Below are 23,882 nucleotides of genomic sequence, written 5' to 3'. Positions count from 1 at the left end.
GAAGAACATATATCTATGTGTGTCACGTTTAGGTGAAACTGTCATGAATGAGAATGGAATCCGCAAACTCCTGCTGTTCCCTGTGTCTGGAACATGTTTTGTCTCATCTTTCCGTGACTGTTTTCTTCTCATCCTCCAGGTATCAGCTCCACTGTCCACCTCCTTGGACTGACCTCCCTGAGCTGCCCCACCTAGTGATGCCAACCCTCAGAGCAGTCATTACGTCAGATTACCTCGTTCTGTTTTCTCTGAAATCACTACCTGATGTTGGTTTATTTATCTCCTTGTATACTATCTTCTCCAGAACTAGAATGTAAGCTCTGTGAGAGCCAGCAAGTGCCTGTTAAGGTTGCCCATATTGAATCCCCAGTGGCTGGCCAAGTCCCTGACACACATGTTGAATAAACAAATAAACGTTGGTGTCACTATGTGACTCTCAAATAGTGCTACTCAATAGAAACGTAATGTGAGCCATATGTGTAATCTAAAATTTTCTATGGGGCGCTTGGGTGGCTCAGGCATTGGGCGTCTGCCTTCGGCTCGGGTCATGATCCCGGGGTCCTGGAATCGAGCCCTGCATTGGGCTCCCTGCTTGGCCTGCTTCTCCCTCTCCCACTCCCCCTGCTTGTGTTCCCTCTCTCCCTGTGTCTCTCTCTGTCAAATAAATAAATAAAAATCTTTAAAATAAATAAATAAATAAATAAAATTTTCTAGTAGCCAGGTTAAGAAAGTGAAAAGAAACATTAATTTACTGAATTAATTTTAGTAATTTAGCAATTTTAGTAACATATTTTATTTAGCCCAATATATCAAAAATGTCATAATTTCAACATTTCATAGTTTATATAATCAGTGCAAGAATTTTTAATGAGATATTGCACTTTTTTATATTGTCCTCAAAGTTCAGTGTGCATTTTATACTATTAGTACAACTCAATTCAGATTCTAAATTTTCTTTTGAAATGCTTGATTGACACTTAGACTTCATAAAATTTAGACATTTCTATAATTGGAAGAGTAGATTCACATATTCAGGTTCTCCCACATATATTTAAAAGTTTCCCAATAACTGTATAAGGATCATTTCTTAAATTTTAATTAAAAGTAAGTAAAATTAAAAATTCAACTTCTGAGTCATACTAGCCACATTTCAAGTATTCAGGAACCACATGTGATTAAAGACTGCAGTATTTGGGCAGTCCATCTCTAAAAAAAAAATGTTTAAATTGCAGTGTTAAAATATACATGATATATTATTCAAGTGTGATAATCATTTGAAAACCTGTCTGAAGCAATTTGTTACTAAAAGTAAAGCATCAACATATATTTTGAAAAGTAAGCCACTATTCAAAGGCTGGAGAAAATATTTGCAAAAAATTATCTGATAAAGGACTACTATCCAAAATATACAAAGAACTCTTAAAACTCAACAATAAGAAAACAAACAACCCAATTAAAAATGGGCCAAACACCTTAACAGACACCTCACCAAATAAGATATACAGAGGGCAAATAAGCATATGAAAAGTTGCTCCACATCATACCCCATCAGGAAAATGCAAACTAAAACAGCAATGTGATGCCACTCCACACCTATTAGAATGGCCAAAATCTATACTACTGATAACACCAAATACTAGTGAGGATGTGGAGCAACAGAACTCTCATTCATTGCTAGTGGGAATGCAAAATGGTGTAGCCACTTTGAAAGACAGTTTGGTGGTTCCTTACAAAATGAAACCTACTCTTACTATATCATGCTCCTTGGTAGTTACCTAAAGGAGTTGAAAACTTATGTCTACACAAGAACCTGCATGTGGATGTGTATAGCAGCTTTATTCGTAATTGCCAAATCTTGGAAACAATCAAAATGTCCTTCAGTAGGTGAATGTCGTAAACTATAGTATGTCTAGACAAAGGAATATTTTTCAGCATTAATGAGAAATGAGTTATGAAGCCATGAGAAGACTTAAATGCATGGAGGAAACTTAAATGCATATTACTAAGTAAAAGAAACCAATCTGAAAAGTCCACATACACAACTATATTCTGGAAAAGGCAGAATGATGGAGACAGTAAAAATTACAGTGCTTGCACAGACTGGGGGCTTAGGGATGTGGGAAGGAGATGAATAGGCAGAGCCTAGAGAATTCTTAGGGCTTTGAAAATACTCTATGATATTATAATGATGGATACATGTCATTATACTTTGTCCAAACACACAGAATATACAACATCAAAAGTGAATCCTAACATAAACTATAGACTTTGGGTGATTATTATGTGTCAGTGTAGGTTCATCCTTGGTAAAAAATGTGAGTGATGTTGATCATGGGAGAGGCTGTGAATGTGTGGGGGCAGAGGGTACATGAGAAATCTTTGTACCTTCCTCTCAATTTTGTTGTAAACCTAAAACTTCTCTTAAGAAAATCTTTAAAAAAGATAACCCAAAACCAAGCCAAAACAAAAAAGCAAACCATTATTAATTGAGAACATTGTCAAGTTATCACTGTATTAAGGTTGATCATTTTTATTTACTTGTTCAATGGGAAACAGATGAATTTTTAATAGCAAGTCTACCCAGAATGGTACATCACCCACAGTCCGTGTATCTATGCAACAGTCCAGAGCGGATGAACATTATTACCGTGCCATTAAAAAAATGCAACAATTAAAACTTACTATTGTAATATGACTTTATCAGGCCTTTATAGCAACTTGTTTGCCTACAGAAAAACCTGTCCTTTATAGAATCCTCTGCCTCAAACATTTCTGGGAAGCCCTCCGGATACTTACATGGGTCTGTGAATCAATGGCATGTGCGGCAACTACTACTCAGCAGGGTACACAGTGTAGTGATTCATCATGACGCAATATTTTTATTTCTTTTTTCTTTTCTAAAATCTGGGTATGTGCATGGTAGTTTGATGCACATATGAACACCTTCCATCATTCTGATGGTGTAGGAGGAGATTGAAAGACAGGAATACTTTAGAAAAGTAATCTCATGAATTATTCTCTGTGTAAAAGAAGGAAATAAAATTTTGATAGCGTGTGGACACCCACCACTTCTGATCATTTTCAAGTAAAGCAACACCATTTAGAGCTGGATAAATTTTGAGCTCATAACATAGTTCAGGAACTGGCTGAATTTTCTCAGCATGAGGAGCATATTTTGGAAGGGGGCCTATTTTTTTTAAGGCCCCAATACTATGGAAATAAATACTATGCTCTCATTTACGGGGTGGAAAGAGTGAAATTAAGTCATTATTAATTAAATTGACAGATTCCTGATGGATAATTTCTTTTTCACTCATGCCAAACATTTGAAATGAGAAATCTGAGGTATTTTAAGATGCCATTATTTATTTCGTTTTAATTGGCAAGTAATTCCCAAGATAGCGCTGTCCCAAATAGCCTTCGCAATTACTGAAGAATCTGTAAGATAATTCTTAGGTTCCTTAATTCAAGAGAACCACATAACTGTAATTTTAATAGAAACTCTAGAGAAGGAGGTCAAAGTTCATCCCGGGATAATTAACCTACTCTACACTGGGATAAATATGTATGGAAATAATAGGTACAAATTCAATGCACTGAGCATTAAACTCAAAATAAGAATGTTGAAAATATTTTGTGAATGCTGAAAAATAATTTTTACTCTAAGTCAAATGACCATTTGCCAGGGAGAACCAAAGTTGAGAGATTTCTATTAAAAACATGACTCAGAGGAAAAATTGCAGAGGCTGGTAATGAAGGAAATGATCTGATACCGTCCCCAATTGGTTATTCCTAAGATCACATGATCTGGGTATCTTTAAAGGGAAGTTATCTGGACTCAAGAAGGTCATAGCAGGGTGCCTGGGTGGCTCAGTTGGTTAAGCGACTGCCTTCGGCTCAGGTCATGATCCTGGAGTCCCGGGATCGAGTCCCGCATCGGGCTCCCTGCTCGGCAGGGAGTCTGTTTCTCCCTCTGACCCTCCCCCCTCTCCTGCTCTCTCCCTCTCTCAAAAAAATAAATAAAAAAAATCTTAAAAAAAATAAAAAAAAAAAGAAGGTCATAGCACCTTCCTGACAGCTACAGCTCTTTTTCTCATCTTGAAGATAATCCTAGAAAGCTCATAAAATGTGTGATGCCTTTGTGGGTACCTGGAAACTTACCTCCAGTGAAAACTTTGATGATTACATGAAAGAAGTGGGTAAGAAACTCCATTGTGGGGTGACTGGATTTATAACTTTTTCTCTGGGGGAAAAGGGGCTTATGGCTGCTTTTCATTCTGGAAGTATTGGCCAGATAGGAAATGCTGCTTTCCATACAGAGGCTATAGAAGTAGCAAGTGAGAATTATTTGTTTGTAGAAACATTCTAGACCAAAGTCACAACTAATGTTTCTTACAGGTGAGCCAATATGAAAAAGGGTCTAACTGGAATTTTTATGGTCCACAGAAATGACAAGATTTTATTTCACTGCTAAACTGGGGTATCTTTGTTTTACTTGGCTCTTTGCCTGTTTCTCTTTCATTCCCTCTTGCATATAAAATAAATAAGATGATATTTATTTCCTAGTGTTCAATAATTTCTATTTGAAGCTGAAAGCACACTATATTTCTCTTTTTAATGTGATTTTTAAAGTAAACATATATTAATTATTTCATTTTCTCACTGTCAATCTGTTAAAAAGTGGTTGTTTTATGGGAGCCAAAATCTTAATTTCAGAAAATACGTTGTCTTAAGGGGTTAAATATTTCTTTGACTAGGAATTACGTGGGATGCCATAGGATTATCAAGTCAAAAGGACAATGTTATATCCATAACACACCTCCTCCTTGATAATGGAGGCTTTTAGGCTTTTAGATTCTGCTAATATTGCCAGTGTGTTATGTGAATGTTCCCTGGATAATTACTGTGGTGAATCAAGCGGGTACGGACGCTGGTTTTCACTCAGACAGCTTCTACCTTGAAAGGCCTTCTCCTCACACCCCTATGCACGATAAGGTTGTATCCAGGGGTGGCAACTTGAGGGGGGGAGGTTTACAGGGGTTAGGATTTAATCTCCCTATCTCAAGACTTCACCTTTCCCTAAGTCATATAGTGTATATATATTTTCCTTGCCAGTAAGTACCACTATTTTCCTTGTTTATAGACAGGAGGGAATTTAGGGACTTCAGCATAAGAGACCCAACTTTCTAGAATATCAACTAACCATGATTCAATAAACTAATTGGTGTGTGCTGATACAGAAATGTCAGGACTTGAGGCTATTTTGCTGTTGATTTGGGGGAACATTTTATACTTTTAACATTTATATTTAAATTCTTATACCACTGTGTTTTAAAATTATAAAGCACTGGGGATAATGAAGGACAATAAGATATCTCCTGAAATTAGTTGCTCTAACTGATGATCAATCAGTTAGCAGGTATTACTTTCATCAGTCAAAGAAGGACCGTGGAGAATGTGATTTTTCCCAAGGTCAGCCATTCTGGAATTATACTTAATGTTGCATCCATTCATTATGCTGACTCACTCCACGTATGTGTAGTTATATTTTGTAACAGAGCCAGGACTTGATAAAGCCAGATATCTTTCCACCTGCAGCCATTTTTCAGACAGGTAGCTAAGTAAGAGCCTTAGCATCACTTGTTTTGTACAGTATTTTTCTCCCTCTTACCCCCTCTACCTAACCTTTGGTATAGATAAGTAGTCTTTAGTAAGAGAAGTAGCTTAGGTTTATGTACATACGTTAAGAAATTCAACACATCTACGACTGTCATAAATTCTGTATAACATATGCAGTGACAGCAAGTTCCCACTGTCCACATTGAGTTGTAAATTGTTCATCCCTTACCTTACTTACATAAGAAAAAAGTTCCTTTTTTAAAAGAGGGGTTTGCAGCTGAATTGATTGAGAATCAAAGTATTGAATTCTAAACCTACTAAAAGAGTGATTCTTTTCATATTTGCCTTTTGGAGAAATTAATCAAAATTGTCATTTCATAGTAATTTGGAAAAGCCAAGAAAATAGGACTTGGCAGCAAATGCCATGAAATGTGACTTTTGTACACCCAAACAGATTATTTTTAAATGGAGTAACTCTGTATTCATTTTAAAAATCCTCTTGAGAATTCTGTCTTTGACTATGGATTTTTGTTTTCTAAAAAGGAAAGGTCAAGATGACCCAAGTGCTTCATGAGTTGAGCAAAATGATGGTTGCTACCCCAATGGTTGAGATGGCCAGTTAGAGAGTGCAGTGACTATATATATATATATATATATATATATATACACACACACATATTTCAGAAGACTTAAACTTTTTCAAAATTAACAATGTGTCTCCTGTGGAGTTGTATCTGAAACCCGGAAGAAGAAATTCAGGTTGACCTACACTTAATCGTGCCATGGGTTTCTTTGAATATTAGCCTGCTTTACTTATCTGCAGTAGCTGTCCTATGAGGCTTTTAAGAAACTCACTGGTGTCTTTTTCCTCTTATGCACACACCCCCACCTCTACACAATAACCCACCTATACACATACAAACACACACATACACTGCAGTTCTGACTTCGTTAAAGACGTGAAGGAAAATTGTGGACTTGACTTTTTTTTTTTCTTTTCCCAACTGTAGGAGTGGGCTTTGCCACCAGGAAAATGGCTGGCATGGCCAAACCCAACATGACCATCAGTGTGAATGGGGATATGATCACCATTAAATCAGAAAGCACCTTTAAAAATACTGAGATTTCCTTCAAACTGGGCCAGGAATTTGATGAAGTTACTGCAGATGACAGAAAAGCCAAGGTGAGGAAGGAGGAATTGGAGCAGAATAAAAGCATGGTTTCTAAAAGACTGCTGCCTAGAAGAAGCCGTTTTGTATAAAAGGAGGGGAACTAGTCTATCACAGGTCAAAGATCCCTGATTCCCTAGGTTTAAACCATGTTGCCTTTGATATTTAGTTAGTGAATCTTCTCCTTTCTATAAAGTTGTCTTTATTCTTTTAAAAAAAAGTGATTAACACAATTTATTTGTCATACAACATATAGATTATCTGAAGTGAATTAAAATAACATAACAATGTAAGAGAATGTTTAGGAAAGAGCTGACGCAAAAAAGGAGAAAAATCACCTATAAGACTGTCATCTCAATGTAAATCTGTTACCTATATTTTTTACGGTATTATTTCAAGTGTGTGTTTTTGTATCATTTTCTGATCAGAATGTATTCTTTGTATGCTATTGTTTTCAACTTATTTTGGTTGTAATATAGCCTTACAATTTTGAGGGACTAAGGACCTCAAAATATTCCTTCATTTAAAGGTGATGTGTTTTTTATTTTATTTTCCTCTGCCGTATACCAATGGTAATCATTTCTTACTATGCTCCCAGAGCATCATAACCTTAGATGGAGGAGTCCTGGTACAGGTGCAGAAGTGGGAAGGAAAATCAACCACCATAAAGAGAAAACGAGTGGATGACAAACCGGTGGTGAGTCTCTTCTAGGTGCTTAATTCTAGACTCTACTGCTAGGTCATCTTATAGGCACTATTCTACCTAAAGAAACAGTCATGCTGGCTTACGTAGAACGAACAGGGTGATCCCACTGGGATTACGGTTTCGCTCTGGCAATTGCCCTTCATGCTTTTAAGTTCAGTCGAGGCGTGCCGTCCCCCAAGAAGCATTCCATGACTGCTCTCAGCACACACCATGTTGTGGGATGCATTTCCGGTTATATTTCTCACTCACCCTATAAATTGTAAAGTTCCTTGAGGGGAAGACTTGTGTTTTCTCGGTCTTCATATCTCCCTCACTTACTACAATAGCAGGTGTATATAGGATCTCAGAACGAATATTTTCCCAAATAACTACTGTTTCCTTCCCAACATTAGAGAAAATAAATAACTCATGGTTTAGTCCCGTGATTGATCAAGAAATTTCTTTGGGTGTCTAGGAATGTGTCATGAAAGGCGTCACTTCTACCAGAATTTATGAGAGAGCGTAAGTCAGGGGACATGGAGCTGAAGTTTGCATCGAACTTCTGCTGGATATATTGTCCAAACATGTATTGTTATTTCCTACTAATTAGCAAGCAACTAATTTTCCCCGAACTGATTTTATTCAATGTGGATGTGTTCGTTAAATAAAACTTTTTAGATTTAGAAGGTGATGTAACGATTCATTTATCGTGCTGGATCATTTCTTACTCATAATTCAATGAAGGAAATAGTAAAATTGTATTTTTGCTTTGTTTCTCATGTAAGTAATATGATTTTTCATGGTAATCCAAGGTAAAAAATAAATATTCATGAGTTTTCCATTCTCTTAGGTAGGAGATGATAAATTTGATATCCCTGAATATGCGCTCCTTATGCAGCATGTTTACAGTCAAGTGACTATATCTCTCAAGGACCTAAAGTAGTTTTAAGTGTAGTGAAGTGGCCCACAGCCAGCTGGGCCAAATCCTGCCATTTCACACCTACCTGTCCTGGGGCATTGACAGAAAGAGCAGCAATACATGTTGAGGAATAAGATTTCTAGAGCATAAATTTTGATCTGGAAATTTATTGGTAAACCAAGCTACCTCTGGAATCTCAAAAATTAAGTGCAAATAATCCCATAATGTTCATTCCAGAAAAGAGATGCAAATGTTCTTATAGTGGTTTCCAAATTTTTCTTTTTTCTACTTGTGGAACTTTTTTATTAAATAAAATGTTGAATATGTTCTGGAACTTTTTATTCAAATAAAATCTCCATGGAATCCCAAATTAAAAAAAAAAAAAAAACAGACAAAAATGATAATGAGGCTTCCCAAACAGAGGCGTGCGCATGTGCGGGTGTGTGTTAGAGAGAGAGGTTTCTTCTGCGTTTTGTGGAAACTTTGAAGCTACTCTAGAAATTACTGGAGTTCCACACACACAGATTAAAATTTCCAAACTGCATACTTATATTTTAGTGAGCCAAAGTCTGTTAGTGTGCTGCAGTTGCTAGAATTGTTTGTGATGCTTACTTTAAGAATAAGTCCATTATTTTCTGAATAATTATTTTATGCAGAACACCAAGATATGAAGAGGCCAGAAGAGGTGAAGTAAGTTCCTAAGCATAAGAATTTACTTTCTTTGTGAAGACAGAGAGTCAGACTCTCACTTTGGGTTCACTGGAGGATTGAAGAACTCTAAAAGAGAAGACTTGTAGGGATTAATTAGGACAATTCTGGATACACCAATATTTATTATGCACTTACTTTGGTCCCAGTCACTTTGCATGCTTTAGTTCATTTACCATCAAAATAATCCCATAAGGAGATTTTAGTATTCCTGTTCACAGATGAGGAAACTGAGGTTTAGAGTTTAAATGTATAAAGCTAAATAGGGAATAGACATAGAATCTGAAATTCAAGACAGCAACTCTGGCTGGGATATAGATCTAGGAGCCATCAGTATCCCAGCAGTAACTTAATTCATCAATGGTGATAAGATCATCCAAGGATAAGGGAGACTTAGAAAAAAGAAAGACTTGAAGGCAATCAAGTGGAAGTCCCAGCCACCTCAACTCAACATGTTCTACACTAAACATACTATTGCTGCCCCCTTTCACCCACTCCCTAAAACTTGTTTATCATCCTATTTTCCAAAGCTCAGTGAATATCAGGATGTTTTGTCTAATTTCCCATTCCATAAATCTTAAAATCATCATTGAATATGTCTTCTTCCTCACTCCACAGCATCTATTTTATTTTTTAAAAATCATGTTGATTCTATTAATTTAAAATTTCTTTAATCTTTGCTTTTCTCATTCCCATTGCCAATACCACCAAACATTTTTTTTAATTACTTCAGGGCTCTCCTAATAGATCTCCCTTTTCTACTCTCAGTTCTCCCTTCTCTTTTCCAAGCCCTGTGGACTTCATACATGATATTTACACCATAAAAATCTCACTGATTAAAACCTTTAAGTGGCGCCCATTGCATCCAGAGAAGGTCCAATCTCCATAGCATGGCATGCATATTTGTCTTATGCTTGCCTTTTCTCATCTGTCTAGTTTTATCGTTGCTCTTGTTGTCTTTACACTTCTGGCTTCAATCATACCAAACAATTTTCATACTGTCTTGCCTCTAGTTGTGTGTGTGTGTGTGTGTGTGTGTGTGTGTTCTGCTTCTTTCTGTCTAGAATTCTCCCTTCCCTAATCTTGAAATTGCCTCATCCCTTACTGGTTCTTTTACAAAGTTGCATTAGGCGCCACTTCTAATTATGTGTATTTGTGGATCTAGTTATTTTTGAAAATTTACTCTTCAAGTTTAATTCTTATTTTTCAGATGGTATGGAAGCATAGAGTAAGAAGATCCAGTCCAATGTAAATTAGCTAGATAAGTTGATTTTTTCTTTCTATATTTTCATAAAACTAAGGCCATAGATACAATAGATATCTTTGAGTATCAGTTCTCAAATTTATCCTGCCTGGGACTTCTTTGAGGCTCACAGAATTTTCCATTGTCTGACATTGCTTCTACCAACATATATACAGAAACATAAAGAAGATTCTACTCTTAAAGGAAGAGAGATAAGATCAAGGAGATACTTCTCAGAAAAACAGATGTGTGGATATAGAGTCAATCTATATCTTGAAGTAGATATGAAAGGTTCAAAAAGCTATTCACTTAGTCTTCGGAAACTGTGAGAATTAGACGACATGATAGGCCAGCATATCCTCTCTTTTCTCCAATTCCCACATTACCTTGGGAAATTGTCCTGATATTTCCTTCCTACAATTTCTGGCTTAGAAATACTTCTTCCAAAGTCCAAAGCACTACTGACTTAAATTTTTCTTTGAAAATTACGCATCAGTTTTGAACAGGTGACCTAGCCTGTTTAGAATAGCGATTTTCACCCAAGTCATTATTGTGACTTGAACCATTATGTGGTATGTCAAAATAAGTTACTACCCATAATAAAGTACAAAAATTTATGAATTACTTTACTTTTAAAAATAAATTACTTAAATTCAATATTATCCTGTAAAATATTGTTTTTCACAAACTTGTTCTTTTATTTGCTTTCTTGAGTGGGAGAGAGAGGTTATCACTTGTACATGAGAATTACTCAAGGGTTTGTGAGGCACTTGTGAAAGTTATCTCTCAGGTGCATTGCTGCTGAAGGAAAAAATAGATTGTGAAGCCTTGAATTGGGACATGTAAGCCTCCAAGATGGTTGTCAGGTAGTGATGTTTTTTATCTTTGGGGTCTAGCTTTTAAGCAATGTGTTTATAGCACTCCTAGCCAGACTCTATGGGGAGAGGAAATGGGTAGAGGAGTAGGCAGAGCACCTGGATAGCTTATCAGTGACCATCTCTCTAGTTAGTTAGATGTGAAAAACACAATATTGACCTTACATCCAATTATTAATCTATCCATTTGTTCATACACCAGCCCTATCCCAGTGCAGAATACATTAAAAGGGTTTACATGGAGTCAAACAGAGAAAAATGGCAGGCAGCAGGAAAAAAAAAAATCAGTTACTGAGAGCCTCTCCAAGGCAAGGATTGTGTCAGATTTGTAGCTGGGTCCCCAGACACTGGCACAGTGAACAGGAGAGTCAGAGCTTAATAAACGATTCTTGAATGAGTAAGTGAACTATCTTCTTTGTGCTAGGTGTGGTATGGAACACAGAAAGAATGACAACCCATATGCATATCCTCAATGTAGTAGAGAAATAGCATGAACACCATCACATTACCTTGGAAAACTGTCCTGATATTTCCTTCTCTTCCCTCTACCCTTACCCCCCCTCCCCCCCAAATCTAGGAAGGGTTAAAACTTTCCTCCCCATGACCACAGAAAAATGTATGTGTTCTTACTATAACAAGATATTAATTACCACATTCCCATTTCTCATCTTTCCCATTCACTAGGTTATCACTGCCTCTAGAGCAGGTCACTTACATGTATATCCAGAATCTAGTACAGTGCCAAAGCATGGTAATCCCTCAATAAATTTTAACAGGAGTGAAGATGCAATATAGGGGAAGAAATGAATTATATGCTAAATTATGTGGTATAGTCAATGGACCGAAGGAAGTCAAAGGCAAGCAGGACCAACATGTGCTAGAGTATTCAGAAAAATTTGCAACATAGAAGACGTATTTGAGCTAGGCCATGAAAGATAACTGTAATTTATTGCTTATTAATTAGTTTTATGATAGAACAACTTGGCAAATGCCAAGCAGATTTTGTATGTTTTTCAAGTTAAGCTGGCATAAATTCAAATTAGAATTAGTTATAACATTTGAATGTTAAATGTAATTCCCATGGAAATAAAAAAAAAGAAAACTGCTATAGAAAATATACAAAAGGAAACAAGAAAGGAGTTTTAACGTTTCATTACAAAAATCAATTAAACAAAAATGAAAGTAGTAATGCAGGACCCGAGGGATAAAAAAAAAGCTACAAAGCACAAGGAAAACAAACAGCAAAATGAGAGAAGTAAATTCCTCCTTATCAGTAATTATTTAAATATAAATAGATTAAACACTCCAATCAAAAGACAGAGATTGGCAGAAAGAATAAAAAAACATAGTCCAACTTTCTGCTATCTACAAGAGACTAACTTTAGATCCAAAGATCTGAAATTGAAAGCCAAAGGATAGAAAAGGATATTCCATGCAAATAGTAACCATAAGAGAGGAGAGGTGGCTATACTAATAACAAACAAAATAGACTTATTATATATTAATGAAAATTTCAATACATCAAGAATATATAATTATAAACATTTACCCAGAAATAGAACATCAAAATATATAAATATATAAAGCAAAAAATGACAGAGTTTTTATATCTCAATAACAAAAAACTTGCCAGAATTAAAGAGAGAAATAGATAGTTCTACAATAATACTTGGAGAATTCAAATCTCTCTCAATAAAGGATAGAACAACCAGACAGACCACATGTAAGGAAATAGCAGACTTGAAAAGCACAATAAATCAACTAGATGTAACAGACATATATATAGAAAACTCAACCTAACAACAACAGAATACAGATTCTTCTCAAGTGTACATGGAACATTCTCTGTGATATAAAAGAATACAGATTAAGTTTCTATACATTTAAAAAGATAGAGATACAAAATACCTTCTTCGAACATAATGTGATGAACTAAGAAATCAATAATAGAAGGAAAACTGGAAAATCCACAAATTTGTGGAAATTAAACACCAACCAATGGATCAAAGAAAAAATAACAAGAGAAATTAGAAAATACTTAGAAATGAATGAAAACTGAAACACAACATATCAAAACTTACAGGACACAGTGGAAATAGTGCTAAGTGGGAAATTTATAGCTAAAATGCTTCTATTAAAAGAGAAAAAGGAAAAAAGAGAGAAGTTCTTGAATCCACAACCTAACTTTACAACCTAAGAAACTTGAAAAACAAGAAAAAACTGAACCCAAAGCCAGCAGAAAGAAATAATAAAAATCAAAGCAAAGATGAATGAAATTGGAAATAGAAAAATAAGAGAAAATCAACCAAACCAAAAATTTGGTTCTTCAAAAGATCAACAAAATTGACAAGGCTTTAGCTAGATGGACTAAGAAATAAAGACAGAAGACTCAAATTACTAAAATCAGAAATGAAACTAGGGACATTACTACTGGTTCTACAGAAATAGAAAAGATTAGAGAACACTATCGTATACCAACAAATAGGATAACCTAGATAAAATGAACAAATTCCTAGAAATACAAAACCTACTAAGACTAAACCATGAAGAAATAGCAAATCTGAATAGACCTGGAACAAGTAAGGAGACTGAATCAGTAACCAAATACCTGATAAAGAAAAGTTCCAGGGGTTAATGGTTTCACTGGTGAACTCTATCAAATTAAAGAAGAGCTAATGCCAATCCATCTCAAACTCTTCCAAAAAAAAAAAAAAAAAACTGAAGAAAAAAAAAGGAAGACTCTCTGATTCTTTTTATGAAGCCATATTATCCAGATGCCAAATCCAGACAAAGACAGTTGAAGAAAAAAAAATAGAGAGCAATATCCCATATAAATTCTGATGCAAAAATGCTCCACAAAATGCTAGCAAACAGAATTCAGCAGCATTTTAAAAGGATCATACACCAAGACTAATTGGAATTTATTCTGGGAATGCAAGCATGGTTCAACATACAAAAGTCAGTCAATGTAATATATTGCATTACCATAAGGAAAGGGGGGAAAACTATATGGTCATCTCAAGTGATGAAGAGAGGGCACTTGACAAAATTCAGTACTTTTTCATGTAAAAACCTTCAACAGACTAGGAATAGTGGGAAACTACCTTAACATAACAAAAACCAAATATGAAAACTCCACATTGAACATTCGACTCAATAGTGAAACCTAAAAGCTCTTCCTCTATAACCAGGAATGAGACAGAGATGTCAGCTTCTTCTATTTCTATTTAATATGTTACTGCAAGTATTAGTCAGAGTAATTAGGCAAGAAAAAAAAAGGTATCAAACCTGAAAAAGAAGAAGTAAAATTATTTCTGTTCACAAATGGTATGATCTTATATGAAGAAAACCCTAGAGATTCCACCCACCTGAAAAAAAACCTATTAGAATAAAGGAATTCAGCAAAGCAGCAGAATACAAGATCAACACACAAAAAGCAGTTGTGTTTCTATACCCTAATGATGAACATTAGTAAATGTTCATTAAGAAGTAAATTAAGAAGTAAATTAAGAAAACATTTCCATTTACAATAGCAGCAAAAAGAATAAAATATGTAGGAATTAACTTAATTAATTTAACTTAAAGGAATTAACTTTTGGTAAAAGATTTGTAAAATGAAAACTACAAAACATTTCTAAAAGAAATTTTTTAAAAGACATAACTAAATTGAAAGATATCCCATGTTTCATAGATTGAAAGGCTTAATATTGTTAAGATGTCAATCCTACCCAGAGCTATCTATAAATCTAATGGAATCCCTATCAAAATCCCAGTGACATTTTTTGCAGAAAGAGAAAACCCATTCTAAAATTCATATGGAATCCACAGGGACCACCAAGAACCAAATTCCGAAGAAGAAGAACAAAACTGAATTCCTCACACTTCCTGATTTCAAAACTTACTACAAAGCTGCTATAATCAAAACAGTGTAGTACTTGCATAAAGACAGACATGTAGACCAGTGGAATAGAATAGAGCATCCAGATATAAACCCTCACATACATGGTCAAATAATTTTCAATGAATGTACCCAATCAATGAGTAAAGGACAGTGTTCAACAAATGGTGCTGGAAAAATTGGATATCACATGCAAAAGAATGAAGTTGGACCCTTACTTACCATCATATGCAAAAATGAACTCAAATGGATCCATGACCTAAATATGAGACCTGAAACTATAAAATTCTTAGAGGAAAACATAGGGTAAAAGCTTCATGACACTGGATTTGGCAATGATATCTTGAATATGAAACCTGTTGCACAGGCAACAAAAGACAAAATAGACAAATCAGACTTCATGAAAATTAAAAATCTGTGTGTATCTATGGCGTTGATATATACTACCAAAAGAGTAAAAAGTCAACTCACAGCATGGGAGAAAATATTTGCAAATCATGTATCTGATAAGGAATTAATATACAGAATGTATAGAGAGCTCCTAAAACTCAATAACAAATAAAACAAACAACCTGATTCAAAAATGGGCAAAGGACTTGAGAAGACATTTTTCCAAAGAAGATACACAAATGTCCAATAAGTACATGAAAAGATGTTCAACACTACCAATCAGTAGTGATTATGTGAATAAAAATTACAGTGACATACCATGTCTCATCCATTACGATGGCTACTATTAAAAAAACAAACCAGGGGTGCCTGGGTGGCTCAGTCGGTTGGGCAGGCAACCCCTTTCAGCTCAGCTCAGGTCATGATCTCGGGTCCTGGGATCGAGACCTGTGTTCAGCTCCTTGCTCAGTGGGGAGTCTGCTTGAGGATTCTCTCTCCTCCTCCCTCTGCCCCTCCACCCACTCGCTCTCTCTAAAATAAATAAATAAATCTTAAAAAAACCACAACGTGTTGGTGAAGATGTTGAGAAATTGGAACCCTTGTGCATCATGGATGGGAGTGTACACTGATACACCTGCTGTAGAAAACAGTATGGCAGTTCCTCAAAAAATTAAAAATGTAAATATGTGATCCAGCAATTCTGCTTCTGAGTATATACCCCCAAAATTGAAAGCAGGGTCTCAAAGAGATATTTGTGTACCCATATTCATAGCAACATTATTCACAATAATTAAATGTAGAAGGATTCAAAGTCCATTGACAGATGGATAAGCAAGGTGTGGTATTTACATACAGTGGAATATTATTAAGTATTAAAAAGGAAGGAAATTCTGACACATGGTACAACACAGATGAAACTTACGGAATTTATGCTGAGTGAAATATGCCAGTCACAAAAACACAAATACTGTATGATTCCACTTATGTGAGGTACTTAGAGCAGTTAAAATCGTAGAGACCGAAAGAATAGTGGTTGCCAGGGGCTGGGAGAAGGGGACAATTGGGTTATTGTTTAGTAGGTATAGAGTTTCAGTTTTGCAAGAGGAAAAGAGTTCTGGAAATGATGGTGATGATGGTTGTACAACAATATGAATGTATTTAATGCCACTGAACTGCACATTTAAGAATGGTCCAGGTAATATTATGCTACATGTATTTTACCACAACAAAAAATTGGCAAATAAGGGCGCCTGGGTGGCTCAGTTGTTAAGTGTCTGCCTTCGGCTCAGGTCATGATCTTGGAGTCCTGGGATCGAGCCCCACATCAGGCTCCTTACTCGGCGGGAAGCCTGCTTCTCCCTCTCCCACTCCCCCTGCTTGTGTTCCCTCTCTCTCTGTGTCTCTCTCTGTCAAATAAATAAAATCTTTAAAAAAAAAATTGGAAAATAAATCTAGTGTGGCTCCAGCTAAAATAGTATATGTATAGCAATACATTACCAGACCTACTTCTGAATACTTCTGTAGCTGCCGGTATATTTTTATTTTTTACCACTATTCCTCACCAGTGGAGAATGTGGCATCCAGAATCAAGCCTTTTTAAAAACTACTTAATATCTAAAATGTCACAAAAAAAAGAGTTAATATAGAAGATGAGATATTGGAGAAACATATAAAAGGGAGATAATGGAGAAATAAGCATTGTAACTGTCATGAAAACAAGATGTGTGACTGTTCTATAACAAATTACTGTATTCTAATTCCTTCGCTAGGATTAGCAATTAAGAACATTCTCACTTGACTTTAAAAGAATGCCACCATTTCTTTTAAACAGAATTGAATAAACCTACCTGTTGTTACAGGAGGGTTGTCTTAAAAATGAAAATAAGTCCTGCTTAACTGAAGTAAAAAAAAAAAAAAAGAACATTCTCACTTGAAAAATTTTTACTTGAGGGAATGGTGTTTTTTCATTTTGTTTTGTTTTGTTTTGTTTTGATAATCAAACAAGAAAAGCTAAAGGCTAGTGGTGCAAGCTTCAGAACTAGCAGAACATTTTCTTAGTCAAGAAGAGAGACTCATATGGTAATAATGAGACACGGAGCAAAGACAAAGGGCATCTGAGAATCCCTCTACCATCCGATGACCGTCATGAAAGACCCATTACACGAGCAGATTGGGAGAGAACAATGTATTACAAGCTTGCCTATAGTCACTGTTAGAGAGATTAAGATCAGTAATGAGGGGAACTGTCAATTAAAATGAAATAAACACTGCTTATTCCTTTTGTCATTCATTCGTCAAACATTCATTGACCACCTACGGTATACCAGGCACTGTCTTAGGGATATGGAGGTGAGTAAGAAATATTTTCTTTGCTTGATGCACTTGTAAAATAATTCAGGGGACAGCTGGAAGATAACTAGTTGCAATACTATGAGAAATGTTCTCTAATACACTTCTGTTAGAGTATAGTTGTATTACATACTAGGGATCGATTAGCTCTGAAGAAGTTTCACAGAGAAGGAAATGTTTGAGTCAGACCTGGAAAGGTGGGGGTTGCTATGCATGAGGCCAATATCATAGGATACATGGAATTGGTTGCTTTGAGAGTCCAAATTAATCATTTAGGTAAAGCTATTTACTAAGGCATATCAATTACAAAGGCTTAAGCTGCAAGTAACAAAAACTCAGACACACCGTTGTTTAAATAATAATGAAATTTATTAATTCACATATTCAAAATTCCAGAAATAAAATGGTCTTAGTTCCTCCCCACTTTCCCCTCTGCCATGCTCAGTTTTGGCTTCATCTTTGAATTGGTAACACAGTGGATGCAGGAGTCCTAAATATCATACAAAAAAAGCAAAATGTGCAGAGGAGAAGAGAAACGGTCCCTCTGGCTCTTTCTTTTAGGGGTAAGGGAATTTTATGGAGGCCAGAATTTTTACTTTCCCTTTTGTTTCATGGGACAACTGAGTTCTCTAAATGGATCACAGGGTTGATTTCGGAATCAATCAATGGAAGGGAAATTGGAACAAGGATGATTATACTAATGTACCTTAGCCCCCTGGCAGACGTATATAGCCATGGTGGTGTGCTAGCCTTTCAAACAGATAATGTAAATACACATCTAGAACCAGTAAAGCAAGATCTGATCATTTGTTCTTTATTTGAACATCACCTCTGAGTATACTTTCAACTGTTAAGGCACTTATTTTGGGGAGAGGTCTCAGTTTCCTGAAACTGATTCTAGAGTTTTTGCTTCCCCTGTTTTGCCCTCCAAATATTTTAGTAACTATTCCATCTATAAAGATACTGCATTGTAAATTTCTTCTTTACATGTTGTCATCAAAAGAAATTCTTTATCCCACTTAAGTTATAACATTATGGTGCCAAAACATCAACCTTTTCAAAAATTTGTTTTTTCCACAAACAGATGATTAAAAAATATTTCTTTGAATGGAAGAAATATTTGACACAGGCAGAATACAGTATGAATATTCTTCTTCTGGTGCCTAATTTTCCAGCCTTCTTCAAAACAACTGGAATTCAAAGCTGAGATATAAATCTAGAGCCTCTGAACATAATCCTTTTCAGTAAAGGCAAAAGTGCAAAGCCTGTATTACGTGGGTTACAGAAGATGATTTCAGAAGTCATTGTACAGAGATTTAAATTCTACTGCCTTTGTCTTTTAGAATGCAGATACCAAGATGCTGTTTTTCTCTCTAAAACGTCCCCTCACAATTTCAAGCCGTATCTTTGATTTTTTTTTTCAAGTAGTATCTTAACAATCAAGATCACCTTGTAAGAAGCCTAAAAGATGAATTTGCTAAGCATTAGCTCCACCTCCTTTTTAGGGCTTAAGTCACAAAACACCTTTCAATGGTAATTGTCACCTTTCCTCCCAGTGGGCAATTACTCTTGATGAACAACAATGATAATATTAATAATACTCTGCATCTCACTCCAAGCAACTGAAGACATTTCAGTTACATTAACTAGTATCAGTTCATCAACCCTGCAAGGAGGGCAGGGGAGGGAGGGGAGGAGATTATTTTAATGAAGAGTGTGCTCTGGTACCATGACGTGTCCAAACAAAAAACAGCTGAGATGGACCAAGCGAGGATGTGCTTCTGTTACCAGGTGGGAAAACAACCTTAGTCAGGTGTTTATTGGACATTTGTTGGGATATTCCTTCAGAGTTGACTCAGCACTCAAATTTCAAAGGGCTGATATATTGAAAATTGTCTCCATTCCACAAATAATATTTATCAGGTGACTTGCGGGTGTAAATCTCTTTCCTAGAAGCTATAATCATTGACTTAAATTCAACTTTACATGTTGATTTTCTGTTTCTCAATTTGGAGGTAAATAAAATGAGTCATGCTGGTAACTAGAATCTTTGGTCTTGCTGCTGCCCATTGGTCATTTCAGAAAAGTCACATGATGAAGATGCCTTTTAAATTAAGATTCTGGTAGCACTGCATTCCCTAAGTTTCTTGGGCTTTTGGTTGTGAGTGCCTCTTCTCAGCAAGCTTTCCATCATGATTGAGCCCTTCTTGGGAACCTGGAAGCTGATCTCCAGTGAAAACTTTGAGGAATACATGAAACAACTGGGTAAGAAATACCCTTGCGAGATTTGGAAACTGGCAACACATTTTGTGATGTGGTTAGGTTTGCATTTTACAATGAATTTTCCTACAATTCTCTCTTTTGTGATCTTAGGAAATAGTCATATAAGATGAACAAAGTTTATGTATCTGCTTTTACTTTTTTTTGTTACTAGTAATAATTGTCTCTTTTTGGAATACAAGGCTCACAGATACTTCCTTCTAGTCATTATCTGTGTATTTAAGTCCGTTTATCCTTTTTGAAAATGTTTCTTCATCCTAAGCCCTGGATAGAGTTTATCTCTAGCTTCATCGATTCAACTAATAGCATTTCCTAGCTTCAAATTTACAGATAATAATCATATCTATAATTAAATTTTTCTGCTAAATTTGTTCCAAGGTTTGCTTTTAGTTGTGACTTCAAAAGAACAATAGCAACAAATGAAATCTGGTTAACATTTAGAGTCTTCATACATATGGGAGATTATTTTTAAAATATTTTGAAAAATTTTGAATTTTTTATCGGAGAAATGGAACATTTTTACTCATCGACTGTCTCACCAACAATTGATTGTTGTTCATCAAGAGACAATATTTCTCAGAAGTATAAACCCTATTCATCCTTTAGCTCTATCCTCAAGTTGAATAAACATTAATTATAATGGCTCAGACCTATAACAACTAAACTATTCTCACTAATGCTAGGAGAATGGAAATTATTTAATATTTGATTAAGTAACTTTTAGTATTTAATTAAGAGAAGTCCCTTGCAATAATAAACTGTATATAAAGCCAAGAATTTCCTTCTTTAAATTTGGCGGAAATGATCAAGGCATAATAATAAGTCACTGTGTTCATAATGTAACATTTGTCCCTTTTTCACACTCAGTATTCACTTTCTCCAGGAGCTGTAAGAAACTTGTTTCCCTGTTTCTTCATGGATTCATAGACTCACCTGTTTTGAGTTTAAATTTGGGGGCATTAAGAAACTTTGGGCTTATGGCAAGAGTAGCACTTGGTTTGACTGGGAGCTGAGCTTAGGCGGAGAAGAACAGCTGCGTGCTACTGTGTGCCACCGCCATGCTAAGTCCTTTCCCTTCACCTCCTGGCACACCTAGGAGGCAAGTACTACAGTCATCCGTGTTCCGCTGCTGAGAAAGCTGAAGGTTAGAGAAAGGAATGACATGCTGAGCTCACAGGTGACAAAGCCCGCGTTGTAACCACCCCACTCTTCTCTCTTCTGTGATCTGCAGCTAACACTGCCTCTCTGCAGTCAGGTGTGTCTTGTCAGTTCCACAATCTAAATGTGAAATCGAGTTCGATATTGATCATGAGAGAGAAGACTCAGTTCTTCCGCCTACCTATTACAGGAATCAAGTTTGACAGTGGACAACCCCCAACCACAGGGCCAGGCTCTAAGCCAAATTCTTTAGGTTGCCTACTTCTTCTTTACTTGGCCAGATCTGAATGTAATCTGCAAATAAGAGAGGAGCTTGGACTTTATTATTTTTTTAAAGGATTTTATTTATTTATTTATTTATTTGAGAGAGAGTGAGAGAGAGCAGGGCGGGGGGCAGAGGGAGAGGGAGAGAATCCCAAGCAGACACCCTGAGCAGGGATCCTGACGCAGGGCTCAATCCCACGACCCAGAGATCATGACCTGAGCTGAAATCAGGAGTCAGACGCTTAACCGGCTGAGCCACCCAGGCGCCCTGGAGCTTGGACTTTATAAGTCATGATCTTTTAGAGTAGTTTAGATACTCCGAAAATTGTATTTCTTAGTTTGTTTTTTTAAAATGTGCTAAAATTCTTAGACTTTTAGAAAACCTGTGTTTAAATCTCAGCTCTGCTACTTACCAGACACATCACCTAGAATAAGCCTCTCTACGTCTCTAGGACACTGTGTACTCATCTCTAAAATGAGGATAATTACAACCTCCACACTGCTGTTATAACACCCCTTGAGGTAAAGCGTGAGTTCTGATCCCCTGAAAGGCACCATACACATACACATTTTAGATGAAGCATGAGTCTGGAAGATTTTAGAGGAGGCACAATAGCCTCAAAAGTGAATTTAGCTTTTCAAAATGTCAAGTGTAATTACTAGATATACCTTCTGAATGGGCTTGTTTGGCTCAACCCCACTATCACAGTGAGCACTGAAGAAATTATGGCACATTACCCAAAACCTGAATGGAGGAAGTATGTATTCTCATTAAATTGCTTTCCAAAATGGTTGTTAGTACTTCCTAAATGTCTTATGAAGGCATGTTGCCTTACAGGGATGAGCACAGCAGCCCGGAACCTTGCAGGGTTAGCAAAGCCAAGAATCAGTATAAGTGCCAATGGGGATGGAGTGAACATCAAAACGGAAAGTTCCTTCAAGAACACAGAGATCTCCTTCAAACTCGGGGAAGAATTTGATGAAACCACAGCAGACAACCGGAAAGTAAAGGTAAGAACTAAGTCTTCCTGGTGGAAGAATCCAGAAAAAAACTAGATAACCCAGAAAAAAAACTAGAAGGTGGTTGAGCATGGTTCATTCATATCTAATTTGATTAAGTACCAAGTCAGTTTGGGCTTGCTTTGTTGATTACTGCCGAACATCTCTAAAGCCAATCCCTTCGCAAATTATTCTGATGGTTAACAGGCCCAAAAAATTTGACATGTTTTCACTTTTTTATGATCTCTCTTTCTCACTGTATAAAAGAGCAATAGAAGAGAACAATTATTCACAAACAGTTTAGGTATTGTTCATCTGGGGAAGGAGAGCATTAATTGAATAATCTCTTGAGACTTCTCTAATTTGATATTAACTTATGACAAGAACTGAGGGGGGAATTTGGGGGAAAAGAATGTCAAAACAGAAATGAAAAAGTAGATGTCTAGTTTTTGGTAGGTTAGAGTGTAGTGAATTGCTATTTCTAACTGATTCCTTTATGCATTTATAGAGCATCATAACATTAAACAGTGGTGCAATGATTCATGTCCAAAAATGGCTTGGCAAAGAGACAACAATCAAAAGACAAATTGTAGATGGAAAAATGGTAGTGGTGAGTTTTCGATGAATTGAATTTTTTAGATACTCCTCTTTGATGCATGCCTTTCAAGTTACTCAGTTGCTGTGCATCCTGAATTGAGAGTCTGGGGAAGGAGGGACAGAGCAAGTTTAAACTGTCGTCTGCCAACTCTAATAGATCCCTTTTTGCTTTTAGGAATATATCATGAATAAAACTGTCAGTACTCGAATTTATGAAAAGGTATGAAGGAAGTGTCTACATCAGTGGAAACTTGTTCACTAACAGGAAGCTGGGACTTGAAGAAGATATGCCTCAGGGCCGGTGATTTAAATAATTGTTCAACATAAATTTGCTCAATAAAACCAAAAAATTAAGTGCAGTTTTGGAGCTGTGTGATAGTGAGGGTTGGGGAGAAGCGGATTAATTGGTGAGGTAAGAAGCTACTTGCTTGTGGTATGAGTATAAGAGCACCGAAGTCCCCTTAAGCCTCTGTCCACCTGACTTCCATAGTCCTTGAGTTCGCTCCAGTGGACCTATTCCATTTAGGTTAAGACATTCTGTCAAAGAGTGCTCTGTGGAAATTCCTGTGACCTCACAGAGGGTATAATACACTGGAGATTCAATCACTGGAAACTACTTTGGGCAGCACAGATGCTGAAAACCAACATTGCTGACTTTTGATTTTTGCAGAAGGCGGCTCTGCTTGAAGTCATTGGGATAGATGAAACACAAAATAGAGCCTGAACCTC

General features: G+C 36.2%; 2 protein-coding genes and 1 long non-coding RNA gene across 3 annotated transcripts in view; 2 read left to right on the top strand and 1 right to left on the bottom strand.

Moving 5' to 3' along the window:
* Window positions 1-23,882, bottom strand: part of LOC110579117 — a 255,213-nt gene that overhangs the window by 96,715 nt on the left and 134,616 nt on the right. The gene's annotated exons all lie outside the window — the stretch shown is intronic.
* Window positions 4,081-7,999, top strand: FABP4 (fatty acid binding protein 4). Its single transcript, XM_021688659.1, has 4 exons — window positions 4,081-4,199; window positions 6,630-6,802; window positions 7,387-7,485; window positions 7,949-7,999. The coding sequence occupies exons 1-4, from the start codon at window positions 4,127-4,129 to the stop codon at window positions 7,997-7,999; spliced, it is 396 nt and encodes a 131-aa protein (XP_021544334.1). The 5' UTR covers window positions 4,081-4,126.
* LOC110579111 (fatty acid-binding protein 9-like) lies at window positions 20,048-23,379 on the top strand. Its single transcript, XM_021688660.1, has 4 exons — window positions 20,048-20,120; window positions 22,396-22,568; window positions 23,065-23,166; window positions 23,329-23,379. Exons 1-4 carry the CDS (start codon window positions 20,048-20,050, stop codon window positions 23,377-23,379), a joined length of 399 nt encoding a protein of 132 aa, XP_021544335.1.

This window comes from Neomonachus schauinslandi, chromosome 4 (assembly GCF_002201575.2).
Source record: "Neomonachus schauinslandi chromosome 4, ASM220157v2, whole genome shotgun sequence".
Classification (NCBI taxonomy): Eukaryota; Metazoa; Chordata; class Mammalia; order Carnivora; family Phocidae; genus Neomonachus; species Neomonachus schauinslandi.
The sequence above is the reverse complement of the archived record's forward strand: the minus strand, read 5'-3'. Positions and strand labels throughout refer to the sequence as shown.